Source organism: Phallusia mammillata, chromosome 2, assembly GCF_965637545.1.
Source record: "Phallusia mammillata chromosome 2, kaPhaMamm4.hap1.1, whole genome shotgun sequence".
In the NCBI taxonomy this organism is placed as follows: Eukaryota; Metazoa; Chordata; class Ascidiacea; order Phlebobranchia; family Ascidiidae; genus Phallusia; species Phallusia mammillata.
The window spans coordinates 16,881,877-16,903,235 of NC_137253.1; the positions used below are offsets into that span (position 1 = coordinate 16,881,877).

Consider the following 21,359-nt stretch of genomic DNA (forward strand, 5'->3'; position numbering starts at 1 on the left):
GGGAAACCTTTTAAGATTATAACAACAGATATGTGGCAGAAATGTTTTTTCTGCAGATTATGGCCAAGGCCTCGCTTGGGAACCACAGGTTTTAACAATATCAGTTGGTGACATGGTTACATGGAAATGGACTATTCCAACTACATTAGACAGCAATTGGGGTGCAAGAGTATTTTCTATTGCTAAACCCTTTCACACAAACTTTGATGGAAGAGGATTTATCTCAAGTACATCTCGGAGTGTGAAAGGTAGAAATAGCTTGTATGTTTATATTCAAAATATATTAAATAGCTAAAACAGAATCTACCTATATACTCCTTCATAGGATATTTTTCCCACAAGTTTATTGAAGCTGGTGTTTACCATTACTCTTCTGGATATATTGATGGTGACAGTAGTGGAAGATTTGTAATGACGGGTACAATACATGTGATAGAGACCGCAAACACAAACTCACATCTTAAAGTTAGCCTTGGTGGTCATTTAGCACTTTTTAGAGGAGTAAATAGTAAGTACTATAAATTTTACGTATAAAACGGTTCTGAATTTCTTCAACAAACACAAATTTACTTGAAATATTTCAAAGAAAAACTGTTAAAGAAAAGGTCGATGGTTTGTAACACCGTAAGCAAAATTGCCAATTGTGAAGAAGATGTCAACATAACATCTGGCTTTGTTGTGGGAGGAAAATGTTATACACCTGTTGTTTCGAGTGTAAAACCAAGTCATGGTTCAAGAAAAACTCTAATAAGTATTACTGGTGAGTTTAAATTGAAACATGGCAAATCGAGTTGGTTAACTAATTCATAACTTCATTTACTTCAGATATTTGTCATAAATTTTATAAATTAGCAAAAGTTTTTCCTTTTTCAAAACTTAAACGTATGCACAATGTGTTAAAACCTTGGTTGGTGAATTACAACATTTCAAACAGGACTTTGTAACTGATTAAAGAACAACCTTTTGTTGAATTAACACATTGTGTGTTCTTGCTGTTTCCAACTCTCTGGGTAAAAACAACAATTTTTTTTCCATAGGCAAATTTGCTTGGCATCCTATTTTACAAATTTTATTGGAGATTTTTGTTTTGTCTATGTATAAAAAACCCTACCTAAAAATTTATTTCAGGGTTTGGGTTTGCTGCTGACAATTGTGCCAACGTTGTCCAAATTGGAGATTATACATGCAACGTGGTATATTCAAATCACACTCTCATTCAGTGTTTTCCCCATCCAACAAATGTTACGAAAGTGGGAATTGCTTATGCTGTAAGTTGAAATTGAATGCTTTAGTGTTTTTACTCATTTTTACTTCATGAAATGCTGGATATAACCTTTGACTTTAATATATAATAAAGATACATGTATATTTTGTTATGAAACAACTGTAACTAAACATACATTTAAAAAACAAACAGGTGGAAGTAAGTGTGAATAACATTGGAAAAGCCTCCAGTTCCCTTGAACTGCGATTTGCTCTATTGCCAGACATAGAAACAATTTTTCCTTTGACTGGATCCTTGGAAGGAGGAACTTTACTTACTATCACAGGTATTTTCTTGACAACTTCTGCATCTACACTGCGAGTTGTTCTAAACAAATAAATTTTACAGGATTTGGGTTTTCTGAAGAAGTGTCTGTTTATATGGGTGGCGTATTATGTGTTGTATATGAAACTCAATATAATGAGTTAAAGTGTAAAACAATGAAGTTTTCTCAAGAAACAACTGTCAATGTATCTTTAACTATCAAGTAAGCTGTTGCCAAAACAAAATCTATTTTTAATCTTGTTTGCCATTTTTTGTTACACTCTTGCAGTTCCCACCTAAAATCAGTTTGTACCGGCAACTGTGAATTCACATCATCAAGCCTGTCAACTCCACAAGTGAATGATATTGTTCCCAATCCTGTAACATCGGATAACACAAGCCTAAGAATTAAGGGATCAGGGTTTACTGATGGCATCAACAATGCATCTGTGTTGATTGGTAACTTACACGGATTTAAATGCACAAATTTTACTCACAGCAGATAAATCAAACATCCATTTAAATGTTTACAGGCGACCAAGTCTGCAAAGTCCAATCAGTCAATGGAACTGTGATACAGTGCCATCTGAACTATTTGCCTGTGGGTCAGCATAATGTACAAGTAACAATTTCTGACGATGGTCTTGCAACATTTTTACCAACTGATAAGCAAAACATTATCAGGTTAGTTGGTATTGTGTCAGTTAGTGGTACAAATATTTTGCCAAACGATTTTACTAAGCTGATTGAATATGCTGAATTAGAAATAACAAATGTGAAAAAAGTTTCTTAACATTTTGCCTTTTGCAGTTCTGCATTGTATTCAATAAATCCAACTTCTGGAAGTATTTCTGGTGGATCAATTGTTACATTTGAAGGGCATGGATTTGCAGTAACTGACTTTGAAGTATTTTTTGATGGAAAACCTTGCCAAACAAAATCAGATTTTTCAAATACCAAGGTATTGTCACGTTTTTTTCATAGATTACAGGGATAAGTAACGTAGTTGTAAATATGTTTCAGTTTCAATGTGAAACTCCAAGTCAAGATCAATCTAAGTTTTCCACTGTTTCATTTTTCCCCCCAAATCAGTTCCAGGAGACCACTTTCCATTATGATGACAGTTTAACTCCCATTATTAACTCCATCTATCCAACAAAAGGTAGAATAAAACTAAAATTCAGCTTGAAGACTTTAATTTTTCTCTTTTTGTTTTATAGGCACTAGTGGTGAAATTTTTTCCATCAAAGGAAGTCAACTAAATGGAACAAACACAACTGTTTTTATTGGCGATGCCATTTGTGAACTTGTTTTCGGTAATGCTACACAGGTGAGATGAAAGATTTATCCTATCATGTAAATACCAAGTTCAGATTGATATAACATGTACTTTTTAGATTGATTGCATTGTTGGTGAACACAAAGGTGGAGCTTATAAAGTAAATGTTTTAGCTCCAAATCTGGGCTTTGCATATTCTAATCATATGTTCTTTTATGACATAAATATTTCATCTCTTACACCATCTGAAGGTAAGTCTATTTTTAGTTTGCTTCCTTTTTTTAATTTGTTATTTTGTAGGTGGGTATGGGGGAAATATTGTTCTGGTCCTTAAGGGAGTTAATTTTGATTCATCGATGAGTATACAAGTGTGTGACAACTTCTGTACTCACAATGCAAATTTGTCATTTGCTAATTCAACCAGCATAGCATGCACATTGGACCCAGGTAAACCAATTGAAAACAAATAGTGCAGCACAGTTGTATAATAATGTTTTGTTAACAGAACCTATCTTGATTTACGGAACACAAAGTGCAATTGAAATACATGGATCTTATTTGAGTGGGAATTATTTGTCAGTGAGTTCAACAACAAGCAAACAGTTGGGACATTTCATGTCCAATTACACAGGTAATTATGCTTTACTGCAATCGTTTTACTTGTTTGTTTCTTTTTCCTCAATCAATTTGTCAATGTTTATTTAGCACGATAAATTAGGTTGATTATGTAAAGCCTTAAAATCTGACAGAATGTGATGAAAATGTTGGGGTACTTCATTGTGCTTTTCAAGTTGTAGGTTCAAATTCTATTTTTGCCAATTCATTTATTCACTTAGTTGATAAAAATAGCCTCTTGCAGGAGGATCCAACTGACTTGCCAAAGGGCACATTGCAACAGTTTAAGACTCATTGTGAGCATTATTCAATTAGGCATTGCGCTATCAAAAAGGTATAAATATGACACAACCTAACAAATGGTCATGGAGTTGTTTATTTTTCATTATTAGTCCCCAAATAGGAAAACATATTTTGTGTGTTTATGACACAAAAGTTTCAGTGTAAGGCATTCGGGATCAGATGTTGAACAGGAAACTAATTGAAGTTAATTTAACTATGTGACTACACTACATGGAATTACAGTCATTTTGAAAAAAATGTAGGGGTTGTGTTTATCTTCAAAAAAAATGTAGGGCTTGCTACATTGCTTACTGGGAATAATGTTCATGCAGATTACTCATCATTAATAGATTTGTTGTTTTGTTCTTGGAAAGGTAATGATGATCTGGAAATCCCTTCAGTAAAGCAAGTGACAGAAAATGCATTAAGCCCACCTATGCACTTCACTTTGCTATTCACCCAAAGAAATGACCGAAAACAAACTGTTATGGCATGGCGACCTGTTCCTAAACCAGGTAATACTTAAAATTTGTTGTTTTTATGTTCAGAAGAAGAAATGTAAACATTATTACATCTTTAACCACAAGCTCATAAATTGACATGGTGTATTTAAGGTTTTGTTTGTCTTGGTGATATTGTGACTTTGGATCAAACCCAACCACAGCTTACTGAGGTTGACTGTGTGCATAAAGGTCTCACTCTTGAGACAAATCTCACCTACCAAATTTGGGAGACTAAAGATAAAACTGTTGCTGCTTGGAAAATAGCAGAAAGTGTATTTTCTGTGTTTACCAACCAACAATTTACAAGAGAAGACACAATAGTCTACCGTCTAAAAAGTATGTGCTGTTATGAAAATAAGAAAAACATATTTTATTGTAAGTAACTTTTTTCAGATCGCTCTGAGACAGTGGACTACTCAGTTGACAAACTATGTCCAGTAACTATTGGAATAGAAAGCAATTATGTGGTGACTTCAACCTTGTTTAAATATAAAGCTGCATATACCCCGGTTGTATCAGGTATTTCACCACTTAGGGGTGGTACAGGTGGAGGAGTGGTTGTCACCATAAATGGACAAGGCTTTTCTGACAAACCCAGTGAGGTTGGTATATTCACAAGTATTCATAAAGAAGTCTGTTTTATAATCTTATGTTAAAATCTGTGGACAAAATAGTTTTTGTAAGGCCTTAGATTACTTTTTTCATCTGCTTTTTTCTTTGGTTAAGGTGAATGTGATTATTGCTGGCATTCCATGTGATATAATTAACTCATCTTTAACTCAAATTATCTGCACAACCGGAAGCAGTTTTGAGTCAATAAATTCATTAATTAATGTAATAATTTTGGGCAAAGGGCAAGCAGTAAATTCAGACACCTACTTCGAATATGTTGGTGAGTTGTTTTCACTTGTGCAAGTTATACACAACTTTTCTTCACATAATTTGTGATTTTATGTTAGATTTATGGTCTTCACCATTTACATGGGGTGGTTTGGACCCACCCACAACTGGAGATTTTGTTGTAATTAAACGTGGACAAACCTTAGTGTTGGACACCAACACACAGGTTTTAAAATTTTTGCTTATTGATGGGGGAAAACTAATTTTCGACAACAAGAACATAGAACTGCAGGCTGAATACATACTTATTACCAATGGTGGATTGTTACAGGTAGGAACATGCAAAAAGTTTCAAATTCATACAGTGATATGTTTTCTATTATTTAATGCAGATTGGTACTGAAGATAAGCCTTTCCAGAAAAAGGCAATAATAACTCTACATGGACATTTGCGCTCAAGAGAAATTCCAATTTATGGAACAAAGGTTCATTTTTTCTTTTTTAAATTTAGATTTTTTAATTTAATGTTTGTGTTAAAATGAAGGTGCTTGGAGTCAGAAATGGTACCCTTGAAATGCATGGAAAACATGTAAACCCCACATGGACGCATTTGGTAAATTCATCACATGTTGGTAGCAGAGTACTACATCTGAAAGAGCCTGTGTCATGGAGTGTTGGTGATGATATTGTGATTGCAAGTACAGGTAATTATGATGCTTTAAAATTAAAGTGTTGTTGTTACTCATCATTGTTAAATCTGCATAGGCCATCGACATAGTCAGAAAGAAACAGAGGTTCGGACAATTTCACTCATAAGTACTGACAAAACAGCTGTATATTTGACTGAACCACTAATATTTGAACATGTTTCCTTAACTCAAGTTTTACAAGGTAATTACAAATAATAGTGCACTTTTGTGTTCCAACTGCCGGTTCATGTAAAGGCAGCAATGTCAACTCAGTTTTGCAATTGCTATACTTTGCATGTGTAAAAAACTATTTGTCAAACCTCAGTGTTTTCCCGATTTGAAAACTAAATTTGGCATACAAATTAGGAACATTACTGCAATTAATTACTTACTGTGCATGCATTTTATACATAGTGTGGTAATGTTTTTAAATTTTAAGAAAGTCTATGTGTATTGTCCCTGTATTCATATTGTATTCTATTAAGATGGTACAACAATCGAAACCAAGGCTGAGGTTGGCCTTTTGACACGTAACATAGTTGTTCGGGGTTCCAAAAAAATGGAATGGAATGATGTTATACCAGCTTGTGAAGCTGGTTTTAACACTGGAGAATTCGCCACACAAACTTGCTTTCAGGTGAGGAAACCATCAGTGAATTTGTAAAATACTTGAGTGGATTTGTTTTAGGGGCGGTTCGGAGAAGAGGAGGGATCTGATGAATTTGGAGCGACTGTGATGATACATCCGAGATACACAAGTAGAAACATTGCTGTGGCTCACATTGAATATGTAGAATTTACTGAGGTTGGACAAGCTTTCCGATTAGGTCGATATCCAATACATTTTCATATTTTGGGTGATGCCAACTTTCAAAGTTATGTTCGTGGATGCGCAATTCACAAAACATTTAACAGGTTTGTTCTACATGTTTTAAGCAAGAAGCACTGTACACACTTTTGTCTTGTTGCAGGGCAGTGACTATTCACCACACACATCATGTGTTAGTAGAAAACAATGTTGTATACAATGTAAAGGGTGGTGCCATGTTTATTGAGGATGGCATAGAACATGGTAATATATTGCAGTATAACTTGGTGCTATTCTGTCGTCAAAGCACCTCCTTGCAGAATGATGACATTACTCCTGCTGCTTTTTGGGTCACCAATCCGAATAATACCATTCGACATAATGCAGCTGCAGGTATTTTGCATTAGGTCAACTTTTAAAGCTTATGTTTTTAATTATGGATTGATTTCTTAGGTGGAACTCACTTTGGATTCTGGTATCGAATGCATGTTCACCCTGATGGACCCTCATATGACAGTAATATTTGTCAACAGAGGCATCATCTGGGTGAGTTTCAAAACAATACTGTACATTCACAAGGATGGTTTGGACTGTGGATATTTCAGGTATGTTAAAATTAAATTCCTGTTGAAAGTAGTATTTCAGAAGGTTGCTGCACTGCTTGTTTAGCTTCAAGTAAAAAAAATTAATTTACCTTTTACCAAATTTTTCTTAGACATATACACCAAAAAAAGATCAGGGGTGTTCCTCCCAAACACCTGAAGTTGCTAAATTCTTTTCATTGACAACATGGAACTGTGAAAAGGGTTCTGAAGTAGTAAATAGTGGATCAATTCAGGTTAAATCTTTTGATTTTCAGCCCCTTGAAAAATAGTGTTGCTACCACGCTAAACATGTAACATGCATATTTACACTTACAGTTTCATAATTTTGTAATGGTCAACAATGAGTTTGCTGGCATTGAAACAAAGCGTATCATTGACCAGAATGTTTTGTGGGGACAAGCTGGAATTTTCAATAGTATTATTGTGGCCTACTCTGATGTATCTAAACCAGGTTAGTAGTTATAGGTCCCTTCCCTGAGGACACATCTTGATTTCATTATGTTTTTTTTCTTCCTTTGATGTTTGTCCATGTACTTTTTAGCATGAAATCTTTGATGAATTTGGATGAAACTTTAATAGCTGGTAGATATTGTCCTGCAGATGTGCCATCCATTTTGTTTGTCTTAATAGCCCTAGCAGTTACCAAATTAGGCCCCCAAAAGTAAAAAGTTTTTCATCATGCAAAGCACCACACACATAAGGTGTCTGTGGTGTACTGATGAGGTGTCTGTTTTGGACAAAATTTTTGATTTGGACAACATTTTTCAGGACTGTTATATAGGTCACTCTGGTTGAGTGTTTTGTAGTTTGGGTGTAGCACCCCATTAGTTTCCCCTTTAGCCTAAACTTAACTGGGTAAACCAGAAACAATGTCTGAATTGGATAAAATTCGGACAGTTTATAGAATCCATCAGTTTAAAGGTGTCGATTGATGTGTTTTGCTCTGCAGCCCTACTATTTACCCCTTTTACCACCAAAAAGGGTAAAATTTATAAACAATGTCCAAATTAAATGATATTTGGACAGTTTGTTAAAGTAGAATGAGTGTAGGGTATATGCGTATGTTTTAAAATAGACCATAGTGTTGTGTACTGGCAGTATATGCGTTCATATATTAGTTTCTTTGCTTTTTTCTGCTAATTTGGCATTTTTATGTTATCAGGTGAAAGAACAAAGCAAGGAGTTGTAATGCCACTTTCTGAGGCTTCAGTTCTCGTCAATGTCACTTTTGTTAATTTTGATCAACAGGGCTCCTCAGCAATTCATGGTAAAACAATAACCTTAAATTAGTAGTAAAACATATTTTCAATCAATGTTTTAATTTTTATTTAAGGAACAACCATTACTGGAACTTGTGGTGACTTGTGTGGTGGATTTCCTTACAGACTTTCTGGACTACGGTTTTACAACAGTCCAAATAAAGTTCATTTTAGGTATTGGGAGTTTTGTTTTGCTTTTATATTTACCAAATTGCCCAACAAAACTAAATAAACTTTAGATGGGAACATGACTTGGTGTTGTATGACTTGGATGGATCCCTAACAGAAAGTGGCTCTGCAAAAGTGGTTGTGCCCCAAAATCCTTCACTCCCCCCATCTTGTACCGTTGCCGCAGAATTTAGTCTGGGCATTAAAGGTATGTTTTAAGAAGAAGGGTTTTCTAAAGAAATCCAATTTTTGACACTCATGTTTTGTTCCTTTTTTGACCTTTATCTATTATAAAACTTTTCTGTCTTTTTACTTTTGGCATAAAGTTTGCTGTTCAATAAAAGTGCATATGATTGATTCTAAAGTTCACTTGATGTGATGTTGACCCGTTTTTGAAATAAACTTACAAGGAATAATTTGAGGTCATTGATGTATTTTTACAGTTTATTGGGTCACCTTGCACACCTAAGATGCATGAACCTGTTTAGTGTTTATTTAGCTTTTAGGAACTTGTACATCTAAATTGGAAAAAAATACACAGTTTTTTAAAGATGCCATTGTGTAATAAAGATTGGCCTGTTCAATCCCACATGATTCCTTGTGCCAATAATGAATGTACAATGGCATCATATTAAGTGACTTCTAGTTTAATGTGGTGTTTGCTGTTAAGGAACTGTTTGCCCTGGAAATTTGAAGTTTCATAGAGTTGCGTGGAACAAAGTGCTGCCTTCATCACTGGAGGCAAAAAATGTTTCCCTCCTTTCTCAGTATGGTGAAAGTCTAATAGAGTTTAGGTAAAAAGGTTGATTCTAGTCAAAACTTCATGTTTATATGTCACAAAATAAGGTTTACTCTTTTGTATGAACATAGAAAAAAAAGAATGACCCATAAACCAGGTTGGATGTGTACTATGATTGATGGAGAACAATATCGATTGACATATATTAATGCTGAACAAATCACCAATATTTCTTACACAGCTGGGTTTTATGACTTTCAGGTAGTGGACATTTGTTTTTGCCCACTGTGGCAATCCCACTATTGCTATTTCTTTGCAGGAAAATGATTGTGTTATAATATCACACAAACTGACTCAAAAACCTGACAATACTCAAATATACCCCAGTATAAAGCGAAATGCATCCAAATCTATGGTTACTTGTGCTGATAATAGTAATGGTGATTTTTATTTTGACTCAAACAACTTGGAATTGTACTATATTGGTGTGTATGGAGTTTAAGTTTTTACTTGATCAGACAGCAGCACAGTTTAATATCAATATTGTTTCGTCTTTACCTAGTATCTGGAAAAGATACTACTGAAAGAAGCAAACGTGGGGCAGACAGTACTGCTGTCACAAGAAATGTTGAATTTCAGGCATACAGATGTGCATACAAAGTAAGTAAATAATTTTACACCTTAATGTTAGTTTTTTTGCCATAAAACAAATTTCATCATTATTTTCTATGTTAGGACTGTTATGTTCCTCCCAATGTTGGATTTGCCCCTCTTGCAAGAGAACGTCCAGATAATGCCAAGTTTTGGTCAGAAGTTTCTTCATGGTCAGATGCTGAGGAGGGTTGGGGGGGTTATACTGGTGTTGATCAGTTTGCTCTTCCTAAAAATGGAACCAAAGTCAAAATTCACTCTGGTATGCTCGACAACATAATTGTAACTTTATAACTAAGATAAACATGTATTCAATAATTTGATCAGCCCTGAAGCTATCATGCACATTAGCAATTACAACACACTCATATATAAATCATGGTATGTCAGGCCTATTGAAGGCGTAATACCAATCATACCAGTCTCAGAACCATTCCTAAATAGCAAGACATATGCCACAAAAATCTCACCTACAATGGTAATCGAATGCTCCACAGGGCCCCATTTGTGGCTGGCCTCTACCATCTGAGCTATACAGGTTTGATGGTAAGCCTGCTGCAGTTAAACTCACATGCATATTTGCAACCTGTCTGCTGCATATGTCCACTTCATGGTGGCAGATCAACAGTTTGACTATTAGGTAGCTATGTAGCTACGATGGACATCTTGGGATAACTGCTTGATTCAGTATGACACCGTGAAAGGCCTGGCGATCTAAAGCTTAAAAAAAACTGTTCAGTTTAAATTTATTACCATACATTTTCTGTTAATGTACAAGGAGTGTGGATGGTTGCTGATGTAGACCTTCCACATTTTACTGAACTGTGGATTGAAGGTGTGCTGGAGTTGGATGGTCAAATTCAAGCTGATGGCACATATAAGAACTTTGTCTTGGAAGCAACTCACATTATAATTACTGTAACTATTCTTTTCATGCTAATGTTTTGACTACACAAAAATTGCCTACTGCTTGGGCAGCAAAGAAACCCAGTTTTCTCTTGTTGCAGGGCAGGCTTATAATTGGATGGGATGATGCTCCATTTCAAGGAAATGTTTTAATTAAACTAAATGGTGACATTTACAGCAAAGAATATCTTCCATCACCAGAAATAAACATGGGGGCGAAAGCAATAGGTAAAATCTTGAACCTAAAATTTGTTTTGTCATACAAAAAAAATTAATTCATTTGTAAGGGGTGTTTGGTGGACTTGATTTGCATGGAAAAAAGAAAGAAACTGTTTGGACAAAGTTAAGCAGCACTGTGAATGTCGGAGATGTTACCATCACTGTTGACACTTCTGTTGATTGGAATACAGGTAATGATTAGCAAGCCAAAAATAAGGACAATAATCTATAAAGTTTGGGTGGATGCTTTTTTACTAATTGGTCCTCTACACTTATACAATGTAATGTTCCTCCCAATGTTGGACTTGCCCCTCTTGCAAGAGAAAGTCCAGATAATGCCAAGTTTTGGTCAGAAGTTTCTTCATGGTCAGATGCTGAGGAGGGTTGGGGGGGTTATACTGGTGTTGATCAGTTTGCTCTTCCTAAAAATGGAACCAAAGTCAAAATTCACTCTGGTATGCTCGACAACATAATTGTAACTTTATAACTAAGATAAACATGTATTCAATAATTTGATCAGCCCTGAAGCTATCATGCACATTGGCAATTACAACACACTCATATATAAATCATGGTATGTCAGGCCTATTGAAGGCGTAATACCAATCATACTAGTCTCAGAACCATTCCTAAATAGCAAGACATATGCCACAAAAATCTCACCTACAATGGTAATCGAATGCTCCACAGGGCCCCATTTGTGGCTGGCCTTTACCATCTGAGCTATACAGGTTTGATGGTAAGCCTGCTTCAGTTAAAGTCACATGCATATTTGCAACCTGTCTGTAGACCTTCCACATTTAATAACCTATAAAGTTTGGGTGGATGCTTTTTTACTAATTGGTCCTCTACACTTATACAATGTAATGAAGATTACATGAGATAACAGCTATAGGGCATGTAGGGCATCAAAAACTAAAAATTGGTGAAATTTGCACAAACTTGTAACCAAACCCCAAAATCACCTAACAAACAGTAAATACTGAACCTGAACCCTGATGACAATCAGTTGTAAAACTGCCTATAAAAAAATTGTCAATCCATTCTATGCGATCATTGGGATTGTATAACTAGGAGGTATGTGAATAACTGAACGATTTTCTTCACAAATGATATGCTATGGTACCATGATCCCTTCTCAATTCAACAGTTTATGTGAGTCTGGATTTTTGTGTATGCGGGGACACATTCCATTCAGCTTGCAGAAACGATTATGCTGTTAAATGCTGTGTCAATATAGGAAACATATGCCTTAACCTACTTCCTAATTTTTTTACAGAAGATGAAATTGTTTTAACAACTACAAGTTTTGACCCCTATGAGACAGAGACTTTCAGCATTGTAAACCTGGATGAAACTCGGACAGTAATCACTTTAAACAGTTCAGCTAAATATAAACATTTAGGTACATAACTTCTGCTGGTTATATAATCTGTTTTCAAAAGGAGAATACTGGATTTTTTTCTGTTGTTTGTCAATGCAATTATAGAACCTGTGGTTACGCATTAAAGCCCTAAATGTAAGCGTTAGAATTGATTTTTTGGCACCACATACAAAAGGTATGGTATGCTTGGTTATCAAAAAAATATAACCTAATTTTATGTGATAATTAACTGCTAGGGATAGGCAATTCAGAATATTTAACCTAATTACTTCTAGAATAATTAAATTTACTTTAGAATGTGTCATAGCCAGGTATTAATTTACTTATCAACTTTTTTTGCTGTTAGGCCTAAAGGGGGTGATTATAACATTTAAAATCAGCATGGTGCATTTTTTTTAAATAATTTTAAGCCTGGCATTCTTGAACTCTCACATGCTGCTTCTTTTAGAAGTGCAAAACACATTTTGTACAAATTGTTATAGCTAAAACAGTGGAATATCTTGATTATTCTGGAGCACCACAAACATACTCCATGAAGGGGGAAGTAGGACTGCTGACAAGAAATATAAAAGTGGTCGGTACAGATTACCAAAATCTGTATGAAGAATCTTTTGGAGGAAGGATTTTGGTTGGCAGTTATGTTAATAGAACTGGAACTGAATTTAGGTATGTTAGTTTTCACTATTTTGGATGGATTAGACGCTGATATTCTGGTTTGATACCTGATGTTGTAACTTCCTTTAAATGTAGGGGTTTCGCTCGTGTCGAAGATGTGGAATTTTATCATACTGGACAGGAAGGATTTATCGACAGCTTTGATCCCAGATACTCAATTGCATTTCTAAGAACAGGTTTGGTCTTACTTGCACTTTATGAAATATGTATTTAACCTCTATAATTGTTTAATTTTAGGAACAGTCGATGAGTTTAGGCCATCATATGTACGTAGATGTGCTTTTCATCATGGGTTTAATACGGCAGTTGGTGTCTTTGGGGCAAAGGGTATTCCAATTGATCAAAATGTAATTCATCACACTGTTGGTCCCAGTATACGAGTAGAGGGAATGAATCATAGGTTGGTTTAAAAACACATTTAAAAAGAATTTCTGCATTAGCATTTACCTGTTTTTAGGGTGACAAACAATTTAGCAACAGTGTGTCGGACCAGATCTGTCTATCAAAACCGTTATGAACTTGACATAGTTCTGTGGAAAGGAGCAATCGAAGTAAAATACTATGCAGTGTGTAATCTGCAAAAAGTTTCCATTTTATTCAATCATGTTATCTTTAGATATACAAAGGAGAATCAGTGACATTATTTGGTAATATTGTTGCTGGCTCAGAAAGAGCTGGATATCGGTTAAATGGAGTTGAATGCTCATTTGGGTAGGGTAAATTGTATAAGTTTCTGTTATCATTTAAAATTAAATTTTGCATTATAGAAGTGAAGCTGATCCAAGGAATGAAGCTCGTGGTGTTTTGGAAGGGATATTCATGAACAAATATGATGGTATTAGTATTTGTAACAGTAAAATTTTAAAGTATCTAAAAGTATGTTTTTAGGATTCCCAACCTGCACAACACTTGCAAATTTCAACATTCACAAAGCTTTTGATTTCGGCATATACTACCAAGGGGATGGATCACTTCAGATAGATAATGTCCTCATTACTGATTCTTTTGTGGGTGTTGCAGTGATAGTTAAGGGGTAAGTGACATATCAACAATTGATTATGGGTTCCCATTAATCTATTATGTTTTTTCTCAGGTTTGGTAAATGTTGTATACATTATTGTTAAAGTTGTGGTGTAGTGTCATTAGTTTTTTACCCTTCTAATCTTCAGTGGTTCTCCTGCCCATAAAAATGTTTTTTTTTAATTCATCTTTGTATAACATTCTGGCATGTTAATTGGTAATTGACCATAGTCTCACCAACTGCTACCCCCTTTTTTTCCTATGTGGGTGCATTTTTGCTTTCATTTTCTAATAAATACAGGTTACTCTCAGACCCAATGCAAATATATAAAGTGCTGAAGAGTTGCCTAGACAATATGTATACATGCACACCCCCGATAACATGTGCAATATCTGTACCTATACGATACTGCAGGGATTTTTTTACAAAACTAAAACAATTTTTTTTACATATTTGTTTTGTTGTGCTGATACAATATGAATTCCCCTTGGGCAGAAAATTTTGTAAGTGAATAGTGCATTTAAAAAGTTTTACTTGATCAGATCCTAGTACTGATTGTGTAAAGTATTGATTATTAACATTAGGTATTGGGTTAACACTACTGCTAAATATGGTTATTATAGCTTGGACAGAATTGTGCATGACAATATGTTAAAAGCATCATTGTCAATGCCCATTGTATGTTTAATAATCTTTTTCATAGGCCAGCTTCCTTGTCACATGTTTACAAGGAAAAACAAGTTTCCATCAAAAAATCAACATTTTCGGCGCTTACTGAAACTGGTACCAAAAATGAGTGTGCACTTATTTTTCAAACCACCACAGTTTTTTCTTCTTTTGTATGTAGGTGATTGCTCCACTTTGCCTTTAACAACTGATTATGTTTCAAACAACAACTTTGCCAGATCCCCAAGCATGCAAGACAGAACTGGGGACAGAGACAGTCGAATAGCAATAATGTGGCCTTCTTTTTCATCCAGTCAAAATGGTGCACCTAAAAAACCATTTGCAGGGGCAATGTCCTATCCAGCTCTTGGTGGAAAAACATACATAAATGGTAGTGTGTATGATAGCTAAACTAAATGCTAGTTATTGAAACTTCTGTTTGTTTCAGATGTAACGTTTATAAATTTTGATGATAAAGAATGTGCACGTACAAGACACACAATTTTAATGACAAATCCTCAGAATGAAGATTATTTGCATCCAATCTACACAAGTTCTTTAGGCTTTGTCAATTCCTCAAAAGATACTTTTGTCTTCTTTCACCGACCATCATTGGGGTTGATAACAGTTTTAAACATGTTTTTTTCTTTTTTTAAAAAAAGTTTGTTTTTGCAGTAAAATTAACCCTGCTGATTGTGTGGATATGGAATGTGATGCAATGAAGCATGGAATAATTACTGATGATGATGGATCAGTTCTTGGTACACCTGGAACTATAATTCCACAGGTATTTACCAAAGCTATGCAATAAGTTTGAGACTTTGTGTTGGTTTGGGTGTTTGCAACGAGCATCAACATTTAGAAAAAAATATTACTGAGCAACCAAAACAAAGTGCAGAATATACAATCTATGTTTAGTCCAGGACCAAATTTTCAATCTATTTGTGGGGTTGCGACACCTGAAATCAACAGTGAGCCATTAAACAGTTATGTGATGTTGTTTGCCACTAAAAATTTACCTCTGTTGCATCACAATGGGGTTAAAATATCACAATGCATTTTGGTTTGTTGCCTTTGCAGAATGTTTTTAAACAAGTTTAATGCTATTTTAACAAGCTGAAACATTTTTAAGTCAGCTTTATCAATTTTCTTCCGTACAAAATGGAAAGTTGTCGCGGACCCCCTAAAAACGCGAACCCACGACAGGAGTCTTTCCGGGACTCGCGCTCTACCAACTGAGCTACACAGGCCCAGTGGAGAATCCGCCGAAAGTCGAATCACAAGCACCGTTGCCTGCCTCGTATGCTGCACATGTCAGCTTCGTAGTAGGGGATCGCCAGATTGACCAGTATCAGTTAAGATGAACATAAATTCATAACTGGGATCAGCCCTGAAGCGTCTATGCAGACCAGCGATCACGACACACTCATATATAAATCACAGTACGCCAGGCTCATTGAAGGCGCTATACCGAATCAGCCGGTCACCAAGCATTCACCACCATATGGCAAGGCGTTGATTTGATTCATTTACGCATTTTTACAAGACACTGGCTTCAACAACTTTCTTCGGCTGCTAATCTGTTTCAATCTTAGCATGCCACACTAACAGATGCTGGTACTGTACTCCATTTTTGCATTTAGGCAGAGTTTGAATGGAATGGAGATCCAAGAAGAGGGCTAGGCGATTACAGAATTCCAAAAACAATGCTAACTCGATTGGATGGCAGTAGAATTCCTGTAAACAGCATTGCACCAAATAAAGGGATCCTGAGGTATTTGTGACTTTCATGTTTTAAGAAATATGACCGCAAATATATACAAGGTTACTGATACAAACAGGGCAAACACAACGACTACAAGTTGTACAACTAATAATGCGTGGAGAGGTCATCAGTGTCATGGTTACCACCATGAACTTTTTATTATTGAAAGTTTGGATTCAGACTCCGAAACTAGACGTCTTTCGCCGGTGGCTCTTTTGTGTGATCAATACGTTGATTTATACAATGGTAGTATACAAGTTTATTGGGCCTATGATCAGAAATTATTTTGATGTTCTTAATGTTACAGGTCCACAAGATCATGGTTGGTGTTCTGGATATACTTGCCAGCAGAGAATTTCCACTTTTTGGACAGTGGTTGCTTTAAACAGAACATATGATTTACATTTTTCTGGTATTGTTACAGCATTATGTTCATTCTGTAAAAGGTGGCAAATGAATTATTCCATCACTGTATTTTATAGGTACTCCACCCCAAGATCTCAGGGTTAGGCTGCCAAATGCACAACTATTTCCAATTGTGTTGAAGTTGTTCTATACAACTCCTAGGCGTCTTGATGTATATGTAAACAACATATATGTTCCAGCTCTAAACTCAAAAACAAATGAAAAAGGTAGGTGTGTTTCAAGTAAGCATATATCCATCAGATATAATACCTTTTTGTTATTTATTTTAGGGGAATATATAATACTTCCCTTTTCTTCTGAGTTTATCCCCAATTTATCGAGTGGAAATGGAGCTAATTATTTTGATCGGGAGGCCCAAACTTTATACATCACATTACATGGAGGGGAATCAGTTGATATTTTTACAGCCGATGTGTTGTTTGTATCATTTGAAGTTCCTGCTATCTCACCTGATGATTTCTTCGACAGTGATAACTTAGTCAACAATCTAGCATCCTTTTTAGGGGTAGGATGTAACATACTAACTACTAAGTAAATAACAACACAAAATTCCTTTGTCCTCAAGTCACAATATCCTGTTGTAATGTGTTTGGTGTTGACCATTCTACAATACTTTCTACAGATTGACAAGTCCAGGATAAGGATTGTGGACATTGTTAGAGCATCAAAGAAGAGAAGGAAGCGTCGAAATACATCTGCATCATCAGTGTGTTTTGTTTTAGTTTTTGATTTGGCTGCAATAATTAGTAAATGAATATTTACCCACAGGTTGTATTAGAAATTGGTGATCAGCCAAAACAAAACAAAAGTGAACCAGAACCAACCATTCCATTTACAACAGCATCACCGGTAACTGCAGTTTATTGGATAGTTAATTTCTTCCCCAAAACACAAGTTTTGTATCTTGCTATTTAAGGCACAAGCCTCTATGTTGATCCTTTATATAAATTGTTTTCGATAAACTATGTATGTTTTTAGTTTAACAATGATTCTTTGCCTACTGGTGAAACACCAACTTCTGCAAATATACAAAGTTTTCAGGTATTTGTATAAAAAACTCTTCATTTAAAAGCCACATATTTATTTAACATTGATATTGTGACATGATGTAGATGAAGTTATGCACTACTATTTGTTTTGTTTGACTCTTCAAAGGTGTTAACCTTTTTCTTTAAAATTTGTATGTGACTTGCACTGCCAATGATAATTTTTTGTGATTCAGGTTGGTGGTAATGATCGTGAAAGATTAATATGTTTTGTCACCTTGTTTAGACTGTACACTGGGTTATTAACATTTAATTTGTTTTGTACCTGTATATGCTTTTTCAGTTTTATGTTCTTAAATTGTATAAATTGGTTTATTTGACAGGCTCTAAGAAACTTAACTTCGAAAATTGTAAATGCGTTGCAAGATGGATCAATCAGCAAAACACTAAACCTCACTGTTTTGTCTGTTGGAGTTGTTCCACCCCTTCCACCACCTGGTGGAGATTTGTGGAGGGTAATGTTTTTTTTACCAAGACAAAAGTATATGGTTTTGGTGAAAAATGTTTCTAACTTGTGTAGTATGTATTTCAATTTAAATTTGATTTGTCAGAACTGTGACTATTATTTTTTGAATGAAAAAAAATTATTTGAAGAATAATTAAAAACTGTGTGAAAAGCAATGCTAACATTATTTCACGTTTTTGTAGTGTATAAAATATACACATATATAGCACCAGCCATTCCAGTACTGATTTAATCCACAGCTATTTCTTTAGTTGCATTTTTAGGCCCAAGTCACATTGGCTGAAACATTAAGTCACATACAAAATTGAGAACACTAGGATGTAGAAAACTGAATTCTAGCATTAGAATTCCTGATGGATTAATCAATCAATTTTCACAATAATAGTATCACATCTATTCTGTCACTTTACAAAAAATGACACAATGAGAGAGCCAGCCACAACATGAGATTTGCAGGTATGCCAAGAAGTGTTAATTTTCTGTGTGCTTGCAGGAAGTATCAAACAATAGTATAGAAACCCCAACTGCATCTTTTGTACGACCAGACCAAATACAAATCCTTACACATCCCAGGGGTCAACACTCAGGAGACCCATTTGAAATACAGCCACAAGTATGAACATGTTTTACTACCAGATAAACTTTCATATGATTGGATGTAGTACTAATCTCTTGTGACAACTTGTTTGTAGTTAGAAGTTATTGATACATCAGGAAGGAGAGTAATAAATCTTGGATTTTTGGATCCTTGGGTGGCAAGTGTTTCAACAATTGAAGGGTCCAAAGGATACCTTAGTGGAAGTCGATCTGTTCCTTTCACAGATGGTGTTGCAACATTTACTGGTTAAATATTAGACAAACAATGCTTTGCTGTCAATATGACATGAAAAGCATCATTTACTTTTATAGATCTTGGATTTAACAAAAGCGGATCATATAAGCTCCGATTCTGGGTGTCTCATCCTCCGGGAAATGAAAGATTTGCTATTGACTCATCAGATCTTAAGGTAATAATCAAACCTAAACATGTTGGTTCCTTCTCTCTTTTGGACTTGTCCTAGCGCTTTAATTATGAGATATCAGTAAAGGGTAAATGAAACTTTTCAAGTTTGTGGTGATGTGTTGATTTGTTTGACTTTGCTATAATAGCTGACCTGGTAGCCCCTTAAATATTTATTAAGCCAACTTGTTAACAGAACACATATATGTGAACTTACTATTGATTTTGCATTTTTTTTTCGTTGCGGTTAAATTTAACTATTCCTTTTGCAAATTTTGTAATGACCGGAAAAAAGCTGAGATAAAGTGTGCCCTTTTCTTTCCACAACAACATGTTTCCAAATATTTATGTTTAACTAAAAGTTAGTGGTTGGTAAGCAGAACAATGCCTGCATGCATGTTTAATACTCCTTGTGAGTGCCTCCTGCAAGTATGCCGAATCTGATTTTATATTTTGTCCTGGCTCAGTTGTCTATAAACAAAACTATCTTTTAAAAACTATGGTCAGGTTGTGGTGATTAGATAAAATTTACAAGCACTGGAATTTGCCAACTTTTACGACAGTATGTCACTGCGGCCAGTTAGCAGTGAAGTCATCGAGAGAACTGGGCTGCAATGGGGTGGCACTAAAAAAACATCTGATTGAAGACTCCTTTTGTTAAAGGATCCCTCATGTTTTCTTTCCAAATGAATGAATCAACCAATGTAACTTCATTTGCCCAGCTGCTAGTTTTTGTCAGCTACATTCATTCTGGAGACATCCAACAAAAATTTAAAAGTAGTGATGCCCCAAGCAGTGTGGATTTTTTTGAAAAAAGAAAATCTTTTTTGATCATTCATCAAAAAATCTTGCCCATGTTTCTCCACAATGTACTAAATTCTGTGATGCAAATTGTAAACTGCATTGAATCTGGTAGACTTAACATGTACCTCTTTGAACAACTCTATAACAGTATAGATTTGACACATTACAATCTACTATTTTTCACATCTGTGCTGTGGTTGTCAAAGGGAAATGTTCTGAGCAGCATTTTTGTGTTTAGGAAGACATTAAGAAATTGAAAGAGCTCTTGCTTACTTTTATGATCTCTGAAATCAAAAGTATCGCCTGTTTAGCAGACATATTTAAAAATTAAATAGCCTAAGCCTGAAGTTACAGGAGAAGGATGCAAAAACTAATACAGGGGAACATCGCAATGTTAAAAAATTTGTCAAAAAGTGTTTTTAAAGAAGCTTAATAACTTCTGTGAAGTACTAGACTAATTTTGTGAACTTTAAAATGATTTCAGCTGCAGTTTGGATGGAATCTTTTTTCCCAGTTTTAAAAAAATACTGGCACTGTCGATCACAGATGTCAAAGTTGGTAATTTAGAATAAATATTTAAGGGGGCGAGGTCTGTATAAAAATGTCACACAACAAAAAAGGTTGCGAAACTCTGTCCTAAATACACAAGTTAACTATTAGCACCAACCTTTCTTTACTGTTTCAGATAATCGACAAGCCGAAGCCAGTGGATCCAGAGTCCAACCAGAAAACAACTATGATCATTATAATTGTAGCGTGTATTTTAGGAGGAATTTTAGTGATTGGAATTATTGCATTCATTGTGAAGAAAACATTAGAAAGTAAGTTGTCTATAGTTAATACAGAGGATTTTTTTTTAATTTGATGTCATGTTTTTTAGAAAAGAAATCTGCCAAGGTATCTATAGCTGATAGCAACAAACACAATGATGGTGTTGAAACATACACTCCCACAGTAGAAAATGAGTATGTCACAAAATCAGGTTAGTTTTTCAGTGATGAAAACTGGATTGTCT

General features: G+C 35.1%; 1 protein-coding gene across 1 annotated transcript in view; it reads left to right on the plus strand.

Annotated features, from left to right (window-relative positions):
- The window catches only part of LOC145215583 (fibrocystin-L-like), a 38,675-nt gene that overhangs the window by 17,025 nt on the left and 291 nt on the right, over window positions 1-21,359 (plus strand). Inside the window, exons 30-94 of the mRNA XM_080084296.1 lie at window positions 57-248; window positions 326-508; window positions 587-760; window positions 1,129-1,268; window positions 1,418-1,550; window positions 1,613-1,751; window positions 1,818-1,987; window positions 2,062-2,212; window positions 2,339-2,489; window positions 2,552-2,690; window positions 2,749-2,858; window positions 2,926-3,058; window positions 3,108-3,254; window positions 3,313-3,438; window positions 4,079-4,219; window positions 4,319-4,543; window positions 4,601-4,809; window positions 4,934-5,099; window positions 5,167-5,378; window positions 5,440-5,532; window positions 5,592-5,751; window positions 5,813-5,938; window positions 6,222-6,373; window positions 6,425-6,651; window positions 6,708-6,937; window positions 6,998-7,149; window positions 7,260-7,382; window positions 7,465-7,600; window positions 8,312-8,416; window positions 8,483-8,582; window positions 8,648-8,784; window positions 9,247-9,370; window positions 9,447-9,576; window positions 9,635-9,800; window positions 9,878-9,975; window positions 10,051-10,228; window positions 10,745-10,884; window positions 10,974-11,100; window positions 11,160-11,282; window positions 12,371-12,496; window positions 12,958-13,141; window positions 13,226-13,326; window positions 13,388-13,550; window positions 13,608-13,701; window positions 13,767-13,861; window positions 13,918-13,985; window positions 14,039-14,183; window positions 14,875-14,954; window positions 15,019-15,228; window positions 15,286-15,454; window positions 15,513-15,624; window positions 16,481-16,611; window positions 16,679-16,848; window positions 16,910-17,014; window positions 17,085-17,234; window positions 17,298-17,533; window positions 17,651-17,734; window positions 17,797-17,877; window positions 18,007-18,069; window positions 18,398-18,529; window positions 19,034-19,153; window positions 19,233-19,383; window positions 19,450-19,547; window positions 21,030-21,165; window positions 21,225-21,326. Of these exons, the coding sequence (XP_079940422.1) occupies window positions 57-248; window positions 326-508; window positions 587-760; window positions 1,129-1,268; window positions 1,418-1,550; window positions 1,613-1,751; window positions 1,818-1,987; window positions 2,062-2,212; window positions 2,339-2,489; window positions 2,552-2,690; window positions 2,749-2,858; window positions 2,926-3,058; window positions 3,108-3,254; window positions 3,313-3,438; window positions 4,079-4,219; window positions 4,319-4,543; window positions 4,601-4,809; window positions 4,934-5,099; window positions 5,167-5,378; window positions 5,440-5,532; window positions 5,592-5,751; window positions 5,813-5,938; window positions 6,222-6,373; window positions 6,425-6,651; window positions 6,708-6,937; window positions 6,998-7,149; window positions 7,260-7,382; window positions 7,465-7,600; window positions 8,312-8,416; window positions 8,483-8,582; window positions 8,648-8,784; window positions 9,247-9,370; window positions 9,447-9,576; window positions 9,635-9,800; window positions 9,878-9,975; window positions 10,051-10,228; window positions 10,745-10,884; window positions 10,974-11,100; window positions 11,160-11,282; window positions 12,371-12,496; window positions 12,958-13,141; window positions 13,226-13,326; window positions 13,388-13,550; window positions 13,608-13,701; window positions 13,767-13,861; window positions 13,918-13,985; window positions 14,039-14,183; window positions 14,875-14,954; window positions 15,019-15,228; window positions 15,286-15,454; window positions 15,513-15,624; window positions 16,481-16,611; window positions 16,679-16,848; window positions 16,910-17,014; window positions 17,085-17,234; window positions 17,298-17,533; window positions 17,651-17,734; window positions 17,797-17,877; window positions 18,007-18,069; window positions 18,398-18,529; window positions 19,034-19,153; window positions 19,233-19,383; window positions 19,450-19,547; window positions 21,030-21,165; window positions 21,225-21,326 (9,174 nt within the window). The remainder of the gene's footprint in view (window positions 1-56; window positions 249-325; window positions 509-586; window positions 761-1,128; window positions 1,269-1,417; window positions 1,551-1,612; window positions 1,752-1,817; window positions 1,988-2,061; window positions 2,213-2,338; window positions 2,490-2,551; window positions 2,691-2,748; window positions 2,859-2,925; window positions 3,059-3,107; window positions 3,255-3,312; window positions 3,439-4,078; window positions 4,220-4,318; window positions 4,544-4,600; window positions 4,810-4,933; window positions 5,100-5,166; window positions 5,379-5,439; window positions 5,533-5,591; window positions 5,752-5,812; window positions 5,939-6,221; window positions 6,374-6,424; window positions 6,652-6,707; window positions 6,938-6,997; window positions 7,150-7,259; window positions 7,383-7,464; window positions 7,601-8,311; window positions 8,417-8,482; window positions 8,583-8,647; window positions 8,785-9,246; window positions 9,371-9,446; window positions 9,577-9,634; window positions 9,801-9,877; window positions 9,976-10,050; window positions 10,229-10,744; window positions 10,885-10,973; window positions 11,101-11,159; window positions 11,283-12,370; window positions 12,497-12,957; window positions 13,142-13,225; window positions 13,327-13,387; window positions 13,551-13,607; window positions 13,702-13,766; window positions 13,862-13,917; window positions 13,986-14,038; window positions 14,184-14,874; window positions 14,955-15,018; window positions 15,229-15,285; window positions 15,455-15,512; window positions 15,625-16,480; window positions 16,612-16,678; window positions 16,849-16,909; window positions 17,015-17,084; window positions 17,235-17,297; window positions 17,534-17,650; window positions 17,735-17,796; window positions 17,878-18,006; window positions 18,070-18,397; window positions 18,530-19,033; window positions 19,154-19,232; window positions 19,384-19,449; window positions 19,548-21,029; window positions 21,166-21,224; window positions 21,327-21,359) is intronic.